The following is a 24,747-nucleotide window of genomic DNA, read 5'->3' as shown; positions in this document are numbered from 1 at the left end:
ATTGATCACAATTTTATTAAACTTTTCATCATGGGTGGCTGAAGGAAAGGAGGTGCCAGGATGAAGATGGAAGGGCATACGTTTCTCCTCCTCTTGTGAAGAAAGCGAGACAGACACAGATATGGCAAACATAATTTAGCTGACAACAGCTTATAACATCTTCGTACGGCCGACGGGCCCCATACTAAAGGGCGGGCGGGACCACCAATCTTTTCGCGCACGATTGTTTGCAAAATTTATGCCCTCCCGAAAAACGAGGATTATTTGCCGGGTGGACTTTGAGGTTAGGAGAGGGGAACTTTAGGACAGTTAGCAATGGGGAGGAGGATATTAATATTGAAGTTTGAAGTAGAACACGCTGATTATACGGTCGAGATACGGTGGTTTCTTCCAATCGAGTGTGTTTGTGTGTGTTTATTCTTGGAAATTCGGAAAACGTTGTTGGATCTTTCCCCAAATGGGTTAACGCTTCCAGGCAACGTTGCAGAATGTTGCTAAATTGCTCCTGCTTGTCAAGATGGATTGCGGTTACTTTGGACGACATTTGCATAATTTATCCAAATCGTGTTCCAAATGTGAGCTAAAGTAAAGGCAAGCGAACTTCGAACGGAGGGCTGTTTACTGTGAGCTTTTGCTGAGCGGTAAATACGATTGTCTTAAAGCTCGATTTCTCAGTGCTGTTGACGTGCAACCGCATAAAAATCCATCCTCCTGCGTCTGGCTGCTTGCCTGGTTTTACTTCTTTTGCCAAGAATTGCTGATGCATGGGAAAGCCTTAATTGATCAGCAAAACCATTCGTCATTGTCTGCAGGCTTCTTGGAAAACACACCCACGCGTATTGTGCGTGTGTGGGTGGAGATGCTGGTGGCCTCGGTCGGGTGATTATCCTTTTCCTCGGGTATTATGTGACACATCGGTCACGTACACGTGCTATATGTTTGACTTGCTGCGGCTGGTGCTGATTGGGCTTTTCCTTATCATGTCCTCACCACTGCTCGTTCGATACGCACTATTCGGTACACATTGACAGCTGCGATGTTAAGCACACTGTCATGAAGTCTTTGACAAGTCCGCCGGGCACTCAGCGCTTCAGATCGAACACTTACCGCCACCCTAATAGGCGTCTAAGACCGTTTATTGTTTAATCGTCTGATGACAGGGTGAAGTTGTTCGTTCCTGATGCGTCTTACATCGGGTACTTCCAAGTTCATGTTAACCCGATTAAGCTTATCTAGCAGGGTTACGGGGGGATAGCTCTTCCTACATTAATACACGACACAATTGGGTTAACCTTCATCATTAAGTTGACATTTCCTCGAAGGGTAAGGAAGAGGGCGATCCCAACAAATAATCTCTTCGCCATATGATAACGAATAAGTTTATCAAGACGATTCAGGGCAAGTATGCTGTGCTTCAATTCCAGTATTGCTTTGCGTGCTGCATCAACCGAGTTGGCAAAATCGGCATTGTTGCATGCACATAAACACTGCTTTCATCACAGCTCGCAAGTGTCGGTTTAAAATTTCATCACCTTCAACGACAGCCATGGAAGGTGGTATGGCAAAGCCGTGGTGCCGGCAAACTTTTGTAACAACAGCAGTCTGTTTGAAGCGGAAGCGCTGTTGTAAAGCAAACAGCAAACAGGATAGTAGTAACGCATCTGTTTCCGTTCCACGTGCTGTTGGGCTCCATTTCCAACCGGGATGAGATATGCTGTGAATAGAGGAGCCACACAGCTTCCAGCATCGTTGTAGCGTCACTGTTTGCATGTAGGTAGCACAAGGGAAGGGTGTTAATATACTTACCCTTACACTCAGTATAATCGCGGAACCAGTAGTGAGCCCATTATTTTTGCTCCTGTTTCCTGCTTGGAAGTTGGCAAAGGGATAAACGGGTAAGAAGATTGCTGCTACGTTCTCGTGTCGGCAGAAATCCACCTTCTACTTTTGCAAATGGAAAACATGCATCAAGCTCACACTGCTCACTCGGCTAGGCGGGAAAGATTAACACCGAGTAAAACAAATTATGATACAAAGTTTCTCCATAGCGCCGCCATATTGTGTGTTTCTTGTGCGTTGGGGGGACGAAGGGAGATTCCGACGACTTCATCTATCTATCTGCTGTGTTACATTGCACAGTGTGAGCTTAATTGACATTGGTTTGTTAGGAAGACATCCTGAAACGGGAATGCTTTTAGGAACACTGGAAGCGGTGATAAAAGTGCACAAGGTGTTTGGAACATTGTTTTAAATCTTAAAGTTTCAGATGTAACCCTAACCAATTTATTTAGATATTAATTAGCGATTTATCAACAATTTTTTTCTCCAGTTTAATCTTTTTTTGTCATATTAATCAGATACAGAAAAAAAACTGCTACTGCAGGGGTGTCAAAGCAGGAAAACTCAACTATAATATCCCCTGAAGGCTATTGAAAAGCTCCTCTGAATGACAAACGTTAAATCGAGTGAAAAAGGACTAATTTCCTTAACTATCATCCACATCATATCCCTTTTACCGTCAGTCTGTTCTTAGAAGGCAAAATGCTGAAGTTACAGTAGCTCATAATATATAACCGCTAGTTGATCCCACCGAAAGGCACAAAACATGGCCGTTTCTTTCCATGAATTGCTCTGTGGCTTAACGGGGGCTGGTCTTTCCACTACTATTAGTCTTCTGGTTACTTGGCAGCTAGATAGTCCTATTGATAGATCAATAGCCGAATGAGCCGAACTTTTCCAGCAATCCGTTACTTTGTGGATGATTTTTTAAGGATAACCAATATAGTGGTTCTGAAATCGTGAAAATCCTTAGGAATCCTAAAATCCAAATCAATTATCTGTCCAAAAAGTATAGGAGTTTACGGTAATTTCCTTACATCACTGAATGTTACTCAAACGTTATAAATTGTTTTCTGATTAAAGTTCTTCAAATTACAAGAAGAATTGTTATACTCAACAATTTATTTCGCGTGACATCTAGCCTATAACCGTCAGGACACTTGAACACTCTACTAAGCTATGACCATCAAGTCGCTCCTTCCCATAGGGAAAATTATAAACTTATTCGTTTGATCAATGGCGTCTGTTGACAGGTCTTGGAGGATTTGCTTCTTTAAAAATTTGCTCATGACGTATATTTTCCAATTACGTTCCGAGTCTGAAGTGAAAAACCGTTGGATGGCGCATTACGCACCACACGGTTTGCACGGAAATTAAATCGCGGAAAAATAAAGTGCGGGAAAAACGGAACTGATTGCTTTCCGTGTGTACGGTTGTGTAGTATTTGTTTGCATTTTATTAGCATTTACGAGAAGCGCACCATTTTTTTGCTATCCGATTCATTACCCCTTGGGTGGAGGCTTCGGCGGTAGGTTACAAGCTAATGAATAATATTTTCATAAATTATATCCCATACATGCTCGAGGGTGAGATTGGTAGGTGGATGATGGTGGTGCTAGCCATTAAGACGCGAGTACTCCTCATTTTCATAACCGTGAGCGCGCGCGCGCCATTCAACGGTGACGGTTGTGCGGTGGCAAGAAAATCCGGACCAGCAGGGACTCCCGCGGGGGGCTGTGCAGCACGTGGCAGATCAGGACCGGAATTCTTGGAATGTACGCGTAAACACTTTGCCGAACAAATTCCCTTAAGACGTGTAGAGATCGCCTTCCTTTCCACCGCTCGCTGTCGCTCTAAGCCCACGATAAACAATTCCTGATGGAAAAGCTTCCTGGCTTATTTTTCTATCAAGCATCACACCACAGCGAGAGAGAGAGAAAGGTGTCGACCGCGTCTTTCCCCTTCCGGTGTTGGAAAGGTGGAGTGTCCTGATTTACTTTAGCTTAAATGACTTTTTTTTCAACAGCAAAAGGCCTGGAGATATGTCCCCCTGTCTCCTCGGTAAATCAAGCACACACCACACGCATCGGTAGGCCCCGATAAAACGGCACGGGCGGAAAGGTTGAGGGACCGGACTAATTCGATGATAATTAATTGCGAGTGCGAGTGTGTCTTCTGGTGACCACTTTTTGCTGGGTAAACAGTCACAACACACGACGATGCCGGGTCTGGTTGGGGCCTCCGAACGAAAGGGCAAGGGTGAGGTCGTCTCGATTAGTTAGCATGTCTGCCCCTGTCCGTAGCCGTTAAGCGTCGCATGTGATGCAGCCGGCGGGAGGAAGCAAGGTGACGAACATCAGATGGTAAATGGGTTTCTCGTTATCACCACCCCGTTTAAGGAGTAACGGAGGTGGTGGACGAAGGAGTTGGCAAGAGAGCGAGCTAGCGAGGATACGTTTACATTAGAATAATGTGGTGCTAACTTGCATCACGCTCGCTAGCGAAATCAATTAGTTGGAGAAAGTTAATAATGTCCAATTAGGTTGTGGCTTTTCGGTTTTCGTCTGTTATGTCTTTCCAAAAAAAAAAAAAAAAACAAAAAAATCCTCTTTTTGGTTTGGTCTAGGCGAACTTTGCAAATATTCTTCGCAAGTCTATTTTGGGACCCATCGAAGGAGTTCGATCTCCGTGTATCGATTTGAACTGAATCTGCGTCACAAACCGAAAATTGTATGACGCCACATAGTAGAAGCGATGGTGGCTCCCTTCCGAAGCTGATAATTTGTCACTCTTCGACACGATCACGCACCCCCAAAAAAGGCGACAAGCGGATATCCTGCCATGCTTGCACGCCCTCCAGTTGTGTTTCGGTGTGGTGGTGACGATACAGGAACCGGATGCGGTCGTTGCGTTAATGTGGAAAAATGCTCATATGCGTGTCCAAGCAGCTTGCTGTCTTCCCTACACCGACACATAGCAACGCTTGTACGTCATCACCGGAACAACGCACCGGCTCGAGCTGGCTCTGGGATTGGTGGTGGTCTTCGTCAATTCGTGACGGCTTTGCCTGCGACGGAGATTGACGAGCGCAAATCTGGGCAGAGGGTATGAGCCGGGACCACACCACATTTTGTAGGTCCACGTTTCGTCATCGTTTGCTAAACTAACCACACCCTTCGCCGGTCACCCTAGCCTCACCGTTCCCGGAATGTCACACGGTGACGAAATGAGAAATCATCAATATACCCCAAGTTCTCGGTTGAACGATAGCGTGGACATTGATGTGACGCCAATTGGGACCGGCGGTAGCGGTGATGTGCTAAAAATAGTCACCGGAAGTAGTTTCGGCGGACGTACCAACTTCAAGTACACGAGCAGCAGGGTGTCTGGCGCTGGGTGGGTGTGTGTGCATTGGGTTATGGTTGGTGGTCGCTCAGTCGGGATAATTAATGACCTCCATTAGAGCAGCCGCCGCCGGATCGAATAGTGTGTCGCCACGTGGAGGCACACTAGTTTCGGAAGAGTGTGTAAGAATTTCTCCAGAAGAGTGGGAGCGACAGCTCCTGCTGAGTTAAGCTCTCCCCCAGCTGTCCTTGTTCAAACACACACACACTGACCATAGGACGGCACCAGGTTTGTCGGGAGTGTGACGGTTTTGTCCGTACTCCTCCGTAACGCTGGTTGTGGTTATGGATTTTAATGTCCGAAATTAATGGACTAAGTGAAGCAAAGTATTCCTCCCGTCCCTTGAGGTGGTTGCGGGCCTGGAAGGAATATAGCGCAGTAGCGAACTAATGAAAAATTCCTGCACACCTCGAACAACACACAACACCAGCAGGACGACGTGAAATAGGACGACGACGGTTTCATTTCGCCGGGCAGCCAGCAAACACTCACACACACCATTTTTGCCACCTTGCAGGAGACGAAGGAGCGATGGCTTGTGAAGGCCATTTCATGCTATAGCTGGAAGATGTTGTTTATGTGTATGTGTGTGTGTGTGTCATTGTGTGTTTGATTTTATGTTCTGACGGATGGTGGCGTAACTGGGGTGACTTCCTTCACTCCGTAGAAGGCGATGGTGCGTCACACAAAGGCATGAGCTCATAAAACGCGTTTGCGTTTATGTTTGCAACCAACCGGCTGCCTGCGGGAACTGTAAGCTTGGCCGATATTGGACTGGATGGCTGGAGGAAATGATGACAAAACACTTCGTCTACGGCGAGCAGGAGGCAGCCTTTTGGGGGTTGTTGGTAGACCGGATGTCCTATACCGTCAACTTGCCACCTACCAGAGCACTGGCAGGCTCGACGCAGTGGCATCGTGGCAACGCTGTGATGTTATAATTTACTTCGTCTCTGACATCCGGACGCTTTTCGGTGGCATAGTGACCTACACAAAAGAAAAACGGTTCCCCATCTCCGGTGCCCCGAAGCGAGACGTTCGATCCACTGACGACTTAGTAATCAGTCAACTTCAAGATCTTCTCGCATGCATCTTCTGTGCCTGGGGTGTACTTTCTCTGTCGCATGACAGGACGGATAGGGCAGGTTCTGCAAATTTAATGACGTTGTTTTTGCCTCCTACTCTTGTCCGACACTGTCATCAGGCTGTGGCGAAGAATTCTAGGACAGGGAGTGTTCTGGATGTGTTGTACCCCTGTGCCAAAGTTTTTGTTGCAAAGTGAGGTTAATTTTTGATACGTTGCCAAAATCGTTTCGATTCGGAAAAGCGTCAGCACTTGGTCGGTAATTAGGATATGGAACTTTATGCTCTCGTTATCGAATTAAACGAGGTCTCTGATGGTCTAGCGTGCAAGGGCCGTAGCCAACTGGGCTCCCTGTTTTGCAGAGGAGGAGTGGTGGCGTTATGTCGTCGTACGCTTTACACTAGCCCGGTCTTTGAACTTCTGTGCCTGGAAAATTGAGGTTGAAAGTGTGCCACGCTCTACCCCGAACCAAGAACACAGAATGGTGGTAACCGTTGTAAACATGAGTTTACGCTTTAAAGAGAAAAACGGGAAACTTTGTTCGGAAAACAAATCATCAGTGCGGCGAAAAGAAAGAAAGGACAAAAGAAAGGGGTTTTCTTCTCATCAGGATCACGTATGGAGTTTGTGAAGTAGTAGTTTGTTGTAAAATGTGAAAAGCTTTCCCCGACGTTTACCCTCCAACCTCCTCCATTTTATCATTTCACCTTAATTTCGAGTTGTCTGCTGCGTGCGGGTTATTGTTGTTGATCTCAGTTCTTCCGACAAACGTCGACTCCCCCGTTGTGCAGGTTGAGCTCCATTCATCCTTAAACCGACACGCACCTCAAGCCAAGCTCTTTGTTCCCATTTCTTACGGATGCAGTTTTGGTATGATTTGTAGTTGTTTTTCTTGCCCTCATGGATACTACGCGCTCGCAAGTATTACAACCAAGTCAGTAGTAGTCCACACAATTGTCCTTTGAATACTTTTGTGTATGTGGCAAAGCTCCAACATGATGACGGTTCCACTTGTCAGCCGAAAGGGACCGCTCGGCAGCTTAGTGAAAAGCGCAAAGAGGCACCGAATTAGGGCAAAGTGCCAAAAGGTACTCCTCGACGGTCTCCAACAACCCGGAAAGGTCACTGAACGAACGCTCGGCGTTGATGTAAGAGAGGCTGCAATGTTTGTTATGCACTTTTGTGCAATATGGCACCAAAACCGTAGGCGGGGAACAATCGGCGGGGGGCGCAATACGCCTCGTGTAAGGCTTGCCAAATATTTAATGAGCGAGCGTTAAATTGCCTCTAGAGCTGCTCTCCGCTTTTGTTTTGCGTTTCTGCGTCCGTTATACAACATCTGTCATGGATGTCACAGAGGAAGGCCGTTGTCCAGACGCTGCTGACCAAGAAATAATGATGATATGTCTATTCGCAAAACAGTTCTGGGAAAATTCAATTTTAATGGTCCCCTTTCATCCCGTTCCGCATGACTTGTTTAGTCTCGATTACAAAATTCACTTTCCTCTCGCTACTGGATTGGGATCGAGCCGATGAGGGAGGACCTGCTGGACTTGGATAGGTCCTGCATATATACGGGTGGTATAAAGCGACTGGACGATGGGAAAGCTTTTGTGGTTTTAGTATCTTTCCGACAATGTAAAACAACAGTGAAAAAAGGACATGAGCATTCCCTTTTGGGGCGACTGCTCGCCGGGGTGATATCGTGCTGAACCCATGTCAATCATTTCTGTCTAAGCTCAAAGGCTCTAGTTTTTGTTTTTTTTTCTCTTGCATCCCAAGCTGTAGCGTGTATCATCGCATTCCTGATGATCCTTCTGCAACAGGTTTTTGACATATTTTAATTCCGCACAGCTTGGCAATATTGAAGGTATGCTTTGCGTACCTATTGGGAGCGATGCTACACAACACCACCACCAGCTGGGCTCTTTTGTTTTCGTAACGTTAAAGAAGTAGAGATTAATTTGTCCGTAGATTGATTGCAGCATTCTTCAGTGTTTAGTTCCGTACGCCCTTCCTGTGGCTGCTGCAAGGTAAACCGATCTGCTCAATCTTATTCCCACTGTCCGTAGTTTTCGTACCCCGAGGAGCGAAAGGTGAGCCGGAGTTGAAATAATGCATGTAAATCCAGGCCATCCATTTAATGAACTTCTGGATATAGGGGTCTTGACGGTATTTTCCTTTCCCATTCTATGTCCAGATAAACAGGCTGTTGGGGGGGGGGGGGGGGGGGGGATCTTCAGGAGGGCTAGAAGAGGCCGCGCGGGCGTAGTGATATTGCCCGGAGCGCTTTCGCTCTTGTTGCTGGGCTTTTTTGTGCTTTCCTGCTACCGGGAAGCGAACTGAAGCCAGGGTTTCTTTTTTAGGGAAGGTTCATTAAATCTCAAGATTTGCCTCCCCCCCTCTCCCCGTAAGGAGTGGTCCTGGGCGAGTCGAAGTGCCAACCCAAAGATAGATAGTAGAGAGAGAGGGTGAGGGGTGATAAGTAGTAGGGGAGGGTATAAATATTCGCAATTCCGAAACTAAATGACAAACCATCCGTCGTCGTCGTCGTCGTCGTCAAACCGTTTCCCGAGAAATGAGTTCGGTGTCCCGGGCCCGATGTAATTGAGATTACTTGGGCAACGAATGTACTTGGGTTTTTGATGTCGAAAGTTTTGCCTCCATTCTTCGTTTCGGCGAATAAAAAGGAGCACCCTTATTAGGTTAGTGTGTGTGTGTGTGTGTGTTTTTTTTCTCGTTCGACAGTTCTCGGTAGGAAGTCTCTGCAAGACGAAATTCTTAGTGGTGGGCTTCTCCATTTACATCCAATCAGCCGGGCGCTGGTGCTGGTGTAGTGAGAAACTCAATAAAAACTGCTCATTAGCGTTGCTATTCTGTCGTCGAGTATGGATTGAGCGTATATCGTTCGCTAATCAGAAAACTGCTTCCCAGCGTCACGTGGAAGCGGTGTCTGCTGGCTGGTGGCTTAATAGTGCCCCCTGGCAGTAGTTTGTCCATGTAGCCATGAGCAATGTATGTTATTACATATTGATCTCATTTGCAATCAGAGAGTCTGCTGGATAATTATATCAATAGCAATTCACTTTCACGAGAAGACATCTCAGATATCCAACTTTCCTCGGTATGGTATCGATTTTCAGAGTCTTTTAGCCTTTGAGTGGGATATCATTTATATGTGCAGGATGTGTTGCAAAGATCGTATTTCTCTCATCCAATAAATGCTCCAGTGATGCATCTATTCAAGCGGAGCAACAGACAAGCGTCTAAATAACTAGATGTTGAAAATTATTAGCTACCCTTTCGATTACCTCACCTGCTCCGCTTAGGCGGATATTGTGGTTATCCACTTCCGAAATTAAAATACCTTGCCATTTGTCAGGTTGGAATCAGATGTATGGGCGCGAGCGTAGAGGATAAAGGTGATCAATCTCTTAACTACCCCTCAAGCTTTATCCACCCAACTGCCAGCTCACGTGCGAACGCACATTAACCACAGAAATCATCTGAATACTAATACGCCATTTCCTCCGTGTTTCACTTTTTTTTTCGTTTACAGTCAACAATGTAGATAGGCTAAAACCGCCGAACCGTGGTTTCCTGGAGACGCTCTTCTGCTGTTGGCGAAATGGACGAACGAAAAGCAATGCGAGCGGGACACCGAACGATGGTTCCATCACGCCACCTCCGATCCAGGGCCAGCCGCGGTATCTGCTGCCACAGGTCCGACCTTCCGATTTGTACAAGAAGTGCATGGTGATAGACTTAGATGAAACCCTAGTTCATAGCAGTTTTAAGGTGAGTTAAGTTTGAGTTTTTCGGGAGACCCCAAAGGCGCATTACCAGACACGGTAAAAGACTCGAGAAGGCCCCCCCCCCCCTGATAAAATTTGTAAAGCACTGTAGGATTTACGGCTAAATGTATGCAATCCGCAGTACACGTTGCGAAAGTTTCACAGTGTGCTATCAGTGTGGTCAAAAATGGTTGAATAAAGTCGAATGAAATATCGCTTATTATTCGATTAAATCCCCCTCCCTCTATCCTGACCATTTATATTGGCTTAAAGCCAGGCTACATGATGCGAGATTCCAAAAAAAAAAATCGCTTAAAAGGGGGGGATTGGCGAAAATTTTACGTCAAAAACATTTCGGTTCGGCGTGTTTTAGAGCACTTCATGCTATCTCTCTCTAGGCTAGGCTAGAGGCTAGGAAGAAGCGAAATCTTTCCGAGACTTCAGCTCGAGGAGGCGAAATCTTTTTGACGGATAGATTTCGCATAACTCCATCTTGGCATCTTGCATCATGTAGCCTGGCTTTTACAGGAGCTACTTAATAATTTTTGGTTACGCTAGGAGTGACCAATCAGGCTTACAACATACACGACGGTGATCACGGACTGTAACGGAACATTGGTTCGATGGATACTTGTTAACGGGCATAGATATTCAGAAAAGGAGGAAAAATAAGAATAATAACATTTCAAAGACAAATTTCAAAGAGTTATGACCACACAACAATACCACTGTGCAATAAAAATGACAGGCCACAGTGCTGCACACAAAAGATTCTAGCGGGGGACTTGCCTTCTAGAGTTTTTTATCGAATGAAATAATCGCGCTTACACCACGACCCGCTGTCATACATTATGCAGTCAGTAAATTCGTACAGCAGCGAAATTTCATACGTAACACACGGACAATTTGTCCAGCTAAGCTATACCGTTACCTCAGCACGACCACACGCCAAACGCTTAATCCTGTCAGCAACAGGTCGGACGCCGACTTTGCGTCAAACGCTGTTTGACAGGCACGGAACTGGCGGAACTAGCTGCTGTAATGGGTGTGTGTGCCGTGTTGCGGTGGTGGTGACCAAATAGGCAAAACAAAATTGCAACATTGTGTCGCAATTTCATTGAGTAACACAAAAGCTCTAGCTAGACAAACCAACCCGACCAGCCAAGAAACCCCACAAAAAACAAGTCAGCCGATGTGTAAATGACGCCGTTTGGTTTTTGTTTGTTTTGCGCCGCTTTATTACAGCCAATTCCAAACGCGGATTTCATAGTGCCAGTGGAAATCGACGGTACCGTACATCAGGTGTACGTCCTGAAGCGACCCCACGTCGACGAGTTCCTGAAGAAGATGGGCGAACTGTATGAGTGCGTCCTGTTTACGGCCTCGCTGGCCAAGTATGCCGATCCGGTGGCCGATCTGCTTGATAAGTAAGTACCTACCCTGGTGATGAGCGGAAAGAGCAACTAACCCTCTTGCTATCTTCCTTCCATTCTATCTTCCAGGTGGAACGTGTTCCGGGCGCGGTTATTTAGGGAATCTTGCGTCTTCCACATGGGCAACTATGTGAAGGATCTAAACAAACTAGGGAGAGATTTACAGAAGATTGTTATTGTTGACAACTCACCTGCTAGTTACATCTTTCACCCGGATAATGCTGTAAGTATTCGACGACGAAAAAGGGATACACCTCGGTTAGGTTTTGATTTGCTCGTTGCGGTCCCCAAAGCGCCCCCTTCGTTACGGACTATTGAGTTGGGGTTGGCTGTTGGAGCCAAGGACAGCCCAAACGACGCATCAAATGCTTCTTTTGCTTTCGGGCGTGGAGAAAATTAGTCATCGCACAACCGATTCCTTGTGATGGAATCGACTTTTTTTTTCTAGTAGAACCCTTTTTGTCCTGCGTTCTGCGGGTTAATATTCGGTCCCCACCCTGATGTGTTGTGTTGTGCGGCTTGACGATGAGTCACAAGATTTATAGGTTTAATTTTTTGGGGAATGTGTTTCCTAATTCGCCTGTTGTGGGGTTTGCTAGGCGGCACTACGATTAAATAACAGTCAGGAAAAGGGGGACGGAAACAAATTCTTCGTAAATGCGTAATTCCTGGAGGTTAAGAATTATTGCGTTGCCATTTCTTCGGATTCGGCGCTGGATGGCTTTTGCGTTTGAAGGTTTAGGGTAGAAGTTATGTTTATTGAACGTGTATTTTTTTCTATAAATTTGTAATTTGTGGCATCGTACTTTTCCTATTCCCTTTCCTGTTGTTGATGGGAGCCAAACATGAAAAAATAAAAGGAGTTTGCATAACACAATCTATGGACCAGTGTTGCTTGCTCTTGTCCTTCACCTTTCCCGGAGAATGCTCTTTAGGGAAAATGAGAACATAGCTCGGGAAGCTACCTTTGTCAATTATAATTTCGTGTACTTTAAAGGTCTTGTAGGGGGTTTGGGGAGTTTGTATTATCTTTTCACCCCCCTCCTGTACTTACCAAAAGCGCCACTAGTACAATCCACAACTAATGTTAACTCTTCCCACCGTTTTAGGTGCCAGTGAAGTCATGGTTCGACGATATCAACGACTCGGAGCTGCTCGATCTGATACCACTGTTCGAGAAACTGAGCAAGGTCGACTCTGTATATAGCGTGCTGTGCAACACCAGCTCACAGTCCCAGCTGCCGACGTCCATGTCGCACCACAATCAGCAGGAGCTGCAATCGCAACAGTCCCAGCAGCAGCAGCAGCAGCAGCAACTACAGTCGAATTCGTCCGACTCGAACAATACGTAACATTGGCAACAAATGTTTATCAATATCGTATGATTCGTGCACGATGCTGCCGGCGGCCGGTACGGTGAGCGGGTAGGGGCAAAGGATTAGAATTCGGTAATCGATGGAACAGCAGAAGCACAGGTGTACAGTTAAGTCACGTCCTTTCCCTGTATGTGTGTGTGTGTGTGCGCGTGTGGGAGAGAGTGTTGTCTGTAAGTGGGGCAGGTGTGTAAGGAGGGGAAAAATGATTCAAACAATCGAACCTACCACAGAGAGAGAGGGAGAAAGGGACAGGCGCGATTTACTACTACACAAACGCATACCGGAAGCAGTTGATCATTGATTATCTTTGTTATTCTTTTTTAAATATTTTTAATAATATTATTTGGTATTACACTACACACACACACACGGCACACACACGGCACACACATCCCAGAGTCGACAAACACACACACACACACACACACACACGAATATACACACCGATACAAGAATACACCGATTTGTTGGCACGTATCGCGATAGGAACGCTAGATAAAGCTATTTTAAAATGTTCGTTTACAATACAAATCTTCTGCACATGCTAGGGGAGTAATCGCAGGGGGGGGGGGTTCGATTTTGCATAATGAGGGTGAAGAATCGGCTTACCTTTTTGCTATACCCTGAATTCCTCCCCCTTTCACTGTGCAAGATGTGTAGCTGTAACCGATATTGCTTGTTTCCTTTAACTACTTTTGCTAGGAGGGTTCCTAGAGCCCTCTTGCGCACGAATAAGGTTGCAATAAGAAACAGTTTTTTTTGTTTGTTTGTTTGTTTTAATATTATTTTATTCTTACACAGCGTGCTGCTCGTACACGCCAATGGGTAGGTGTATGATGAGGCAAGCGGATAGGGAGAGACGGACAGATAGTGTATACAATTGCCGTTTAGAAACGACCGCCACAGCACACACACACACACACACCACACAACTCACGGGACCGTACACCATCCATAAGAAGCATCAAAAGGGAGAGAGGATAGAGAGAATACGGAACGATACGGAGCGTGCGATTTTATAGTTCAATATAGCTTTTTACCGACGATCAAATGGACGCATAAAAATTTAGGCTCGACGATATATTAGTATATACATACAACTATATATATTATATATATATACACTCACATACGCAAACACACACAGACGTAAAGTGGAATTTTGTAGCAAAAAAAAACACCTAAAACAAAACTAGACGGTGAAGAAGCAGACAAAAGAAAAGGAAAAGCTGCCGGAAATGTTTTCCCGCGTGTCCCCCCCGTCAAAAGTCACACTCAAACAAACAGTCATTGTAATTAAGTACTATTGAGAGAAAAGAAAACCGAACGATGTCGTATCCACGGGAAGAAGAGAAATTGATCATCATAATCAAGAAAAAGAGGATTTGTGAAAAAAAGCTAAAGAAAAGGGCGAAGTAGTGTTCGTGTACAATTTTGTATTTCACAAGGAGAAAAAAAACACACAGACATAGTCAAACCTTAGTAAATATCTCTTGAGCAAGATGTGCGCCTGGCACCGATTAGGGCGACTAGGCAAAAGCTTCTTGTCGGAATCGCCCGTCTTAACCCGTGGTTTGGAAGCATATTTATTAAGTGTACTAAAACTCACCTTATCAAACAAATGCAAACCGATGCTGGTGCCGTAGGGCAAGCGAATGGTGGTGTGTAAAAATGAAACCGGAACAAAACAAATCAAGATAAAATGGAAACAATTGTACAGTTTTATACTGCGAAACAGACCGTTGCGAAGAGGAAGAACACAAGCTGCATGCAGACACACACACACACACCATTCGACAAACAGCCATGCCGTGAAACTAGGAGGAATTGACAGGACAACATGCGAGATTTTCGTTCCGTACCGGTGGTGTATCCGCGTGCCGCCACTACTGAATCGAGCCATATCGGGGGATATGCTGTGCTCGCCTGCCTGCACGTGAGTATGGACCACTTTTATTAACCGTTGTCCCGTGCTATGTTTTGTGATTTTCTTGCAATTTTTCTAACATGACGTACCTGGTCATAATGCTGCCAGACAAACACACCTTACGTTTGGGTTTACGTTGGACATGAGCATGATTAATTGGAACATATCAATGTCATTGGTGAGGCCGGTGGTAAAAAGAAAGCTGCTTAACATGAGTTGTTTTCGTTTGAGACATTTGAGGGCATACTTACGATTACATAAACCGAAACGTGTTCTAACACCAGGGTTATTGCATACTACAACAAGGTACAGGCGCTCAGGGGCTTTACAACCAACAATCGGCTTCAGTTCTTTCGCCAACCGGTAGAAACTTTCTTTACATTTACTGTGGTAAAATTTTCCAACTACAATATCTCGTCCAACATTGGCTTAGTTGTGGCACACTTGGGGGAAGGCGGCGCAGAAAACTGGAAGACTGAACTGTATGAAGCAAAAAAGAGAGATAAAGAGAAAAAAAACATATTTTTGGCATTCGTGCATGCTTGTGTGCAGGAAAAAAAAAGAAAAGAAATAGGGACAGGGACAAATTTAGAACCGCAGAACCATATTGCTCGAAGGAATGAAGGGAATACACAATTGTACACCTACCTCTTGATTCTTATTACGATTATTACTACTACTGCTGCTGCTGCTGCTGCTGCTGCTGCTACAAAACGCCTCTTTAGGATGGACCTTCCTGTTCTATACTATCCTATTTACTGCACAGTGCGGCGTATCTGTTAGGTCAGAATAGAATGTTAACGTAGCACTTTTATGATCCTTAAAATGATCCGATGCTCTTAAGTCTTAACTTAACTCTTAAATACTTCAGTTGATAATTCCCTTACCTATGGGGCGGTACGATGGCCGAGGGTAAAGCCGTATCGAGCGAGTCTTCACACGACAGAACCGGGGCTCAAATCCAATCCAGACCGCACACAGGTCTGTGACTACCTTGCTACGGGTGAAAGAAAGTCACAGAAAGCCAGAAATGGCAGGCCGACACCTTTCGAGGTTGTAGTTGCCAAGGAAGGAAGGATTCCCTTACCTATATAATCATTTCCGAGTAAACGCTCCGGACGATATAGGGGTTTGACATGTTTTTCAATGTTATGTAATTTTACATGCATTTTGTAAGAAAAAAGGCGTATAATTCGTGATGAATTATCTTTTGCGCCTGGTGAAAAAACTCTGGTTAACCCCGATAAGATTTATTGGAGTTTGAAATCATTCAAGGCAGAAATGTATGTTGCGGTCATTACAAGTGCTATTTTGATCATCTATTCTGACCTAGCAAACGTGGCATAAAATTATCCTTGCCTTTAAAATCCCTTTACCACACTCTTCCCGCCCCTCTTTCTTCCTCACCCATCACCCACGGGAATCAACCACATGCCTTCACACTTTCTACTGCAAATGCGATCAGATATGACCAATTTATCGCTTAGGCTTGAAAAAACAAATGTTAAACCGCCGCTGTATTGTACTATGTACATATATATACACACACAAACGTATATAAAGAGTGATTTGCCGTTTTTCCTTCCTGGCTCCTTTATAGTGGCTGATGCTTGATTTAGGCTGAAGCTCTCCTATTTTTCGGTTATGAACAACTTTCGTTAGTGGTATCTTAGGAGGAAAGTAGAACGTATCGAACTGTACTAGCAGGAATTGAAATTTACGGCTCAGTTTGCTAGAGGAGGCTGCAGTAAACCAGATCGCGGTCGTCTTCTAAACCGTAACACGACGACCCTACTATAGCTGTCGAGACATATTTTTCTATACACGTACACTGGGGAGGGGGAGGGGAGGGGAGATCAAATGACACTCAATTTAGTACTCGGAAATTTTGGAGGGAGTTTTGATACATAAATCACACGCTTAGTTTGGCCATATGAAAATTCACCAATGCATAACCATCCATAGCAAGGTGACAGACACGGTCACTACTCCCTAAGGAAGAAACTAGCCCCCAAGATAGGACAATTTTCTACCACAGTTTAAGGGAACCAATAAGAACGTATTAAATTCACTTAAAAGCCGTGTAGTAGCTTTTTTATTCCACGCAAGCCGCAAACCGAGACAAATCGGCACGTGTGAGACTAGTCGCGCTAGATAAATCCGGTCCAAGCACGGAACTGTTTTGATGTGTACAGATGTGAAAAGCCACCCCTCTCCCATCCCCCGCTCCCGTATGTGGGAAATAGACGGACCTGTATGTGTGTATGTAGGTGTGTGTACTGTATAGGAAAAGGGAAAAGGTGCATTCGGGAACCCAAAACGGGCGTGTGTCTAACCGGCTGCATTATTACTACTGTGTCTGTGTCCTGTGTGAGCGCGTGTGTAAAAAGTAAACAAACAAGTAAAAACAAAACACGAAAGTAAAGAGAATGAAAGAGGAAAACTGAAACAAGAAAAAAACAAAAGAAATATTTGATTATACCATACACCAACCAATCAACTTAAATGGTAATAAAGAAACAAAAAAACGGAAAATGTAAAAACAAAACAAAACAAACAAACAAAAAACACCAAAAATCACACTAATACACACGGCTGATGTGCAAACACAAGTCATGCCAGTTTTCGTTGTTGTTGATCTAAGTATCAAGCGTTTCGAGTAATTTTTGAGTTTTCTCTTCCGTTTTTGTTACTTTTATACCTTTCTTTTCTCTCGACAAAAACACCATTTGTTGTTTGGTTTTAGTTTCTTTTGTTTTTGGTTTTAAATTGTTTCGCTTGCAAGTGAGTGGGCCGGAATGCGCGTACCCGCTGCCCTCCTCTATCTTCTTTTTAATGCCTTTAATGTATGGTTTTGTCGTTTTTTTACGGCGCAAAATGATGAATATTTAAATAAAAAGTAAAGGGAAACCCCACAACAGTGTAGCATTGTGTACTAAACAGAGGAGAACATTATACAAAAAAATCAGTTTTAGTTAAGAAGCTTTTGTTAGGAGTAGAAAACCGAACCGAGTAGAAAAGAAGTGGGTGTGTGCGTGTAGCAATGGCAATCATTTAACCCATCCTCTTTTCTTTACATATTGTTATCTAATGATTACGAGTGAAATTTCGATGCGGTCGTATCTATATATTATTTAACAGGATTTGCTTTGCCTATTTCGTTCGTTCATTTTTGTTGTTGCGGTAAACTGTCGAGTATAAGTATGTAAGTTTTCACTAAAATTGAAAATTATTTAGACATTAAGTGAGAAGTGTAGTGAAAGGCGAAGGGTAGAGGTTTTCTTTTGCCTCTGCTACACACACAGCCTACTGATGCCAGTAATACAGGACAATACAATACAGCAGAACCGACAAATGATGCGAAAGTAATGCTAGCACCTAGCAACGGACATATTGCTATATATACACACACACGACGAAAACACACACACACAAATACAATTGTTTTAATCTAAATTTTTATTAGTCATCAAAGTATGCCACACCGCGCAGTCGTATCGTTATTTATTTTGTTGAATAGTTCTTTCCATTTTTTGTTTGTTTGATCCCGATGTACTAATTTTGTGTTGTAGGGGGGAAAAACCACGATCGTATCGTGTATTCATATTGTTTTTTGTTCGTAGTGTGTTTTATTTTGTAGTCGATTTGTTTTGATAAAATTAGCATTAAAGTGAAATTATAATTTAAAAAACAAGCAAGCATTTATCCGTTTTCCTTAGCACAAAAAAAACAACCACAACGCGAACAGCAAAAGAATTGAAAAATAATTAAAAACTAACACTACACACACACACGCACGCACGAGCGATGGAGAGAAAAAAGAGGGAGTTGATAATAAGGATAATAGGAAATAGATAAACTAAATCCCTCCCGAACCTCGACGGCTTCAAGAAAAAAAAAGAAACAACAACAAGAAAGGGAAATTATTATAAAGCATTATTAGTTAACTGATAGGAAGATGGGCGTGCGAGCAGAAAGAGAAAGCTAAGCGTTTAGGAAGATATACATTTAAAAGTAAAAACAAAAAGCAAGCAAACAAACAAAATCAGCACACGACGATAGTGGGGAGAAGAGGGAGCACGATTTGTTTTGTTCCTTAACAAACAAACAGGAGAGTAGGAAACCGCAAGAATAAAACAGTTAAAACAGTTAAAGCAAACTGTTTTGATATATGGTAAGGAAAGGGACGGTCAAGTGCGAGAGGGTGGAAAACTAGGAAAGCGTATATTAAAGTACATCAAAGTTGCTTGCTGTCCTTGTGAGGGAAAAACAAAAACGGAAAGGTAAACGATAGGACACGCATTAGAATCAGCAACAAACAGCAAAAAGGAAAAGAAAAAGAAACACACAGAAAAGGATTTAATAATAATATATTGTCACATTTCGTAACCAATTGTTTCGTTATTTGCTTTTACTTTTGTGGCTTTATCCGTTAGATTTTTTAGTGTTTTTTTTTTTTACTTTTATTCTCTCATATCACAAAGATCTTTCTTAAAGGGAGTTATATGTATCAAGTTCAGGAAGTATTGGTATTCTGTAAGGGTTAACTGAGCCACTTTGCGCTTGCATGCGCGCTGCGTTGTTTGAAACTGACTTGTACGCAATGTTGTGTGACATACAGTTTGATCAAAAAGCGCCATCTACCGGGAAGTACTCAAACGAGCGTTTTTCATTCAAATTTCAACGGATTTATACATTATTTCAACATGTTTTGTAAGGCTTAAGAATGATTTTGAAAACTCTAGGGAACACTAACAGTGTATCTTAGGGTCATAAAGCAAATGTTTCTATATTTAGAACAATCGGCACTGGGGTCTCGGACTAAGGCAAATCGCCCTCTTGGTTCGACTTCGTTTTTCCAAGATTCAATCGCTTTCAGCACTCAATAGTATTATTCCCTTTAAAAATTGAACCTGCTCGATTCAAAACCACTGGCATAATGAATACCTCATCATTCTGTTATAGGTTTTGAATCAAAGCAGGCATAATTTATAAGGGGATGAGGATAAGATGATTATTCAGCGATCCCACCTCAGCACAAACATCGTACGTTGAGATTTGATCGCTTCGAGCGCTTAATATTAGCTCACTCCACCCTAAAAATCACGCCTGCTTCGATTTAAAACTACCGATACATGGTGATGGTGTTCATGCTATCGGTCGTTTTCAATCGAAGTAGGCGTGATTTTTAGGTAAAGATACCCTACGAAGAATCGAATATGTCCTTTCACTCCTGTGCAACATATTTGCTAAAAATTAATTGCTACGTGGACTTTGGGAAAAAACTTAAGTTTTTTAGAACTTATACAGATTTTTAAAACAATATGGCCAGACCGTTCCTCATGAATAAAAAAAAACTTATCCAGATTTTTACAAATTTCTTTTATTTTGAGAACCAGTCAGTCAACGAGAGCACATTTTTAAGCAAATATTTGACAGTGTACTGGGAGTGCAAGGACATACATGATGTTTCGTTGATCGTCGACAAACTATGAAGTTTTTGAGATGAAGGATTTTTAAGATGAGCCTGAAGTAAACATTCACAGGTGAAACATCGACACTTTAAGGGAATCGAAAGCAAATCGCCCCCAGCACGGACTTCATTCGACAAGATTCGATCGCCTTCCAAAAGGAGCTCATTTCCCGTTTAAAAATCACGCCTATTTCGATGTTAAACCCCACTGGTAGAATTAATACCACATCATTCTGTCATAGGTTTTGAAGCAAAGCAGGCGTGGTTTTTAAAGGGTTAAAGCACTGATTTTGAAGCGAGCGTCGAATCGATTCTCGGCGAACGAAGTCCGTGCTGTGGGCGAATATGTTAAACGATCTTTGAGAATCGTTCACGAGAAGAGAGTCATAGTAGGCTTTTGAGTAAATGTTCCCATTATCATTGGAAGCTTCCATTTCCAGTAGAGCTTTTAATTCTTATCACCTAAAAGTTTACATTTTTAGTTAATGAAACATTTCGGATTTCTTTCTCATAAGAACAAATTGAAGCTTTATTATTTTGTTTTCTCTTTATATTTGTTTTATTTCCATTCGTTTCTCCTCTTTTGTCGATTTACGTTGTGTGTGTGTGTGTGTGTCGATCAATTATAATTCCTTTATTCCGTGTGTCAGACAGAGTGTGTGTACGTATGTTATAAGCTTGGTTTTGAGCTGAGAATCAAACCCATTTTATCTTATCCCATTTCTTTCTCTCTTCTATCCCTTTTTGCCTGTTTGCTTTACAACAGATTGTGTTATTGTGTGTGTGTGTGTGTTTTTATTACCTTTTTTATGTATCTTTTGTTCCATTTCTCTATTTTAATACACATTTATTTGCGAAAACTCGTGGGTGACTGTGACCTGGGGGGAATTTGCACATTACTATAACGAAGGGAAGGAGGACACAACGAACGAACGAGGACAAATTGGAGTCCGGTGTTTGTGTGCGTGTGTGTGTGTGTTGGTTTCGGTAACACGAAACCCAAACACACACACACACACACACCCCCACAAATATGCACACACGTACACACATCGTTTTTTTAATTGTGTTTATCGTTTTTCATTTATTTATTATCTTATTCTCATCGTGTGTCTGTGTTTTGTTTGTGTGTATTCGGTACCGGTTTTATGTTTGTCTTAGCATTTAATTTCATTTCATTATTTCGTTTATCGTTTACTTTTTATATATGTATATTTGAAACAGGACTAGATTACTTGTATATGTTTTCCCTCCCACCCTTCCATTCAATTCACTTCGTTCATTCATTTCGTTTTCTTTTACCACATTCCTATCGTGTTTTTTTTTCTTCTCTCGCTTCTCTTTAACTTCTTCCTTGTAACACTAATTTTCTTCATCGTTTTTGTAATGTTTTTCTTTTCTTTCGGTTTTGTTTTCCTTCAGTTTTTTGTATCGTTTCTTATCTTTTATGTGTTGTGTGTGTTTTATCTTGGTTAGCTTCTCTTTTATAATTTTTTGGTCAATCAATTTCCTTGTGTCAATTGGTCAAACATACACAACATGCACCACTCCCTCAACACTACTACTCTTCCTTCGCCTTCCCATCTCGTGGCTCATCCTGATCAGATGTCCTCGAAGGGAGGGAAGAGCCAACAAGGAGGAGGAGGAGGAGGTGGGAGAGGGAGGGTGCATGATAATACAGTGTGGTAAAAGAACACATAGAAAACTAGACAACATCACTCCTGGACCACCAATCACTTCCACTACTTCCTAGTCCCATGACAATTGAAGAATTGTCTCCTGCGCTCCTTAAAGCTCTCCCTTAAAAGAGAGCAGAATCTTCTTCCTTTCCCTCTATTTGTTTTAAATATATTATAGAAGTATATATGTATAAGTATATATGCATAGCGCGGGTATATAGTACACAAATTACACAATGTGGGTGGCAAAAGTGGGGGCGGCGAGCGGGCGGGGACGAAGTGAATTCATTCCCCCCTTTTTTCCTCTCTGTTCACACACGTACACGCACACTAGCCCACCAATATCCCCCCCCCCCCCCCCCCCTTCTTTAACCACCTCAAAAACACACTCACACACCTTTCGACTTTACTCGTTCATGTACACATCCTTTCTTCTCCTTTAGTTTCATTATTATTGTAACATTTTGTATCTTATTCGAATTCTTCTGTTTTTGTTTTTCTATCTCACTTTTCCATTTTTTTTTCTTCACATAAATTAGATATCAGAACATTTTTGTGTGTGTGTGTGTGTTTGGTTTTGTTATTTTCCTTTCGCCCCATCGAAGCAACATACGAGACGACGGTTGCTATGTTAGAGTAGTAGCGCGTTACTAAAGATGCTGCAGTATGCGTGTGTATGCGTATGAGAGGTGTTAATGAGAATGAATGAAAGCTTCCGACGGAGAATCGATCTCTTGCTCTCTTTCACAAAAATCTTTCTAGCAACAAAGCTACTTTCCTTTAAACAACAAAATGGCACCCAAAAGAAAGGATCTTCGCTTTTTCTTTGTGTATCCCTTTTTTAAATGTTTTATGTTAAACTGTTTGTATTTTGGATGATGATTTGAAAGGTCGGTGTGTTGTTACTAAGACGGATACCGGTAATAGCTATTATACTTCTTTTCCCCTAATGAATGATTAGAAAATGGCGGCGAAGATGGGAAGAAGCTTAAAGTGTTTTTCCTCCCTTTGTTTGCTCCCTTTTTGGTTAGTATTACTTGTTCCTTTATCCGGCACAAACATACACACATGGAAACGAACGAACGAAACACGCACACACATACGGAGCGGAACAGTGTTACGTGCAACAACAACATGTGGAAGGATTTTTGCTGGTGAAAATGGGGGCGACTTTTCCTTCTCTCGATATTTCTTCTCTTAAACACACTGTACTGTAGTTGAATCGGGAGAGGGGGGTGGTATGGGGGCCTGTCTTCTTCTTAAACTCCTTCCTAACGCACTCACACACATACGCTCACCTCTGTACAATCTAAAAGGAACTAGAACTCAGTTGGGCGCGGGGGCGAAATGGATGAGTTACGCGATGGAAAGCGTGTTAAATATGTGTGTGTGTGATAGCTTAGTAAAGAAAAACGTTCACCTCACATCTCACATACGACAATTTATGATCACCACCAGTGCACATTTGAACCATGCGACGTGAAACAAATATTGGCAAAATCAGAAAAAAAGTTAAATACTTAAACTATTCAAAAGAAACAAAACAAAATCCTTTTTTTCCTTTCTTCCCTAACTCCATCGTTTGTGTGATTCTTATTTCCCTTTCGCTGTACCCTTTTTGTGTGATTGTTTACCAAATAAAAAGAAGCATCACTTAAGGGTATCTCTAAACACTAATATTTCACAAACAGATGGTGTACTGGTCTCTCAACCACACACTCACACATATACAAAACATAGTAAACGAAGCTTCCTTTGTTTTTCCCTTCTTTAAGTATATCTAATATGTACAACCACGCACACACACACCCACATGCGGGATGTTAAATAGTAAAAAGGGAAAAACCCAAACACCACCTCTCATCCTGACACAACGGAGACACAATTCCCGATGGTCGAATGTTAACTAATGTCGATCAGAGCGGTACTGCTGCTGGTGTTTGTGATGGTGGTGGTGGTGGTGATCCTTGCCGTGAGTGATTGTATTGTGAGATGATCGTCCTCTTTCCCTAGCTGCTGCTGCCGATGTTTTACACCTCCGTTGAGCGCCCATAGTTGCCGCCTGCTCCCGGCGGTGCCGTGTTGTTCGGTCCGGCGTTGCTGCTGCTGGAGGAGGCGTTCATGGCGCTAGAGGCTCCCGCACTGGCTGCCAGGGCCAGTGCCGCTACCGTAGCGGCATCTTCGGTACGGGAGGGTTTCCGCTCGCGTCGGTGGATAGCTCCACTGCTGCTGCTGCTGCTGCTGTTCGGGTTGATAGTGGTGGTGGTGGTGTTGTTGTTGTTCGTACCGACCATCATCACCATACCGTTGCCGTTCATCGGCTGCTGTGAGGCTGCTGCTGTGGTAGGTAGCCCACCATGGGGATGCGGATGTTGGGAGGATCCCGGTGGACCCACCGAAACGATCACACCGCCGCCGGCCGCGCCAGTCGGATGATGATGATGTGCCGTAGCCATAGCCTGCTGCGATTGCTGCTGCTGCTGGTGCTGTTGATGGTGATGAATTTGCTGATGATAGATGGCACCCATAAGGGCAGCGGGATGCTGACCGGCATGCATGATTATCTGACCGGAGGTGTTGCTGTGAGGCAGCATTCGTACTTTGATATCGCTACGTGAGCCAGTGCTTGCGGAGGTGGATTGAAATGATATCGACATACCACTATCTAGTGAGCCGACGCTGCCGCGCCGTTGCGGCTTTTCATTGCCAACTAAAGGTAAACAAAGGTTCAGCCAAA

At 43.5% G+C, this 24,747-nt stretch overlaps 2 protein-coding genes across 15 annotated transcripts in view; one reads left to right on the top strand and one right to left on the bottom strand.

The window, feature by feature from the left end:
* LOC118507308 (phosphatase Herzog) overlaps window positions 1–19,251 on the top strand; it is a 53,764-nt gene extending 34,513 nt beyond the window's left edge. For all 6 annotated transcript variants that reach the window (XM_036045685.1, XM_036045686.1, XM_036045689.1 and 3 more), the window contains exons 3-6: window positions 9,888–10,126; window positions 11,368–11,549; window positions 11,625–11,778; window positions 12,665–19,251. In XM_036045685.1, the coding sequence (XP_035901578.1) occupies window positions 9,888–10,126; window positions 11,368–11,549; window positions 11,625–11,778; window positions 12,665–12,907 (818 nt within the window). In that variant the 3' untranslated portion in view covers window positions 12,908–19,251. The remainder of the gene's footprint in view (window positions 1–9,887; window positions 10,127–11,367; window positions 11,550–11,624; window positions 11,779–12,664) is intronic.
* Window positions 19,252–21,475: 2,224 nt separating this feature from the next.
* The window catches only part of LOC118507233 (IQ motif and SEC7 domain-containing protein 1), a 167,575-nt gene continuing 164,303 nt past the window's right edge, over window positions 21,476–24,747 (bottom strand). For 7 of the 9 annotated variants that reach the window (XM_036045472.1, XM_036045479.1, XM_036045475.1 and 4 more), the window contains one exon: window positions 22,880–24,720. In XM_036045472.1, the coding sequence (XP_035901365.1) occupies window positions 24,041–24,720 (680 nt within the window). In that variant the 3' untranslated portion in view covers window positions 22,880–24,040. Of the gene's footprint in view, window positions 24,721–24,747 lie in introns of all 9 variants that reach the window. The other 2 variants (XM_036045470.1, XM_036045473.1) reach the window with 2 other exon arrangements.

This window comes from Anopheles stephensi, chromosome 2, assembly GCF_013141755.1.
Source record: "Anopheles stephensi strain Indian chromosome 2, UCI_ANSTEP_V1.0, whole genome shotgun sequence".
Classification (NCBI taxonomy): domain Eukaryota; kingdom Metazoa; phylum Arthropoda; class Insecta; order Diptera; family Culicidae; genus Anopheles; species Anopheles stephensi.
Note: the sequence above shows the minus strand (reverse complement) of the source record. Positions and strands in the feature narration are given on the sequence as shown.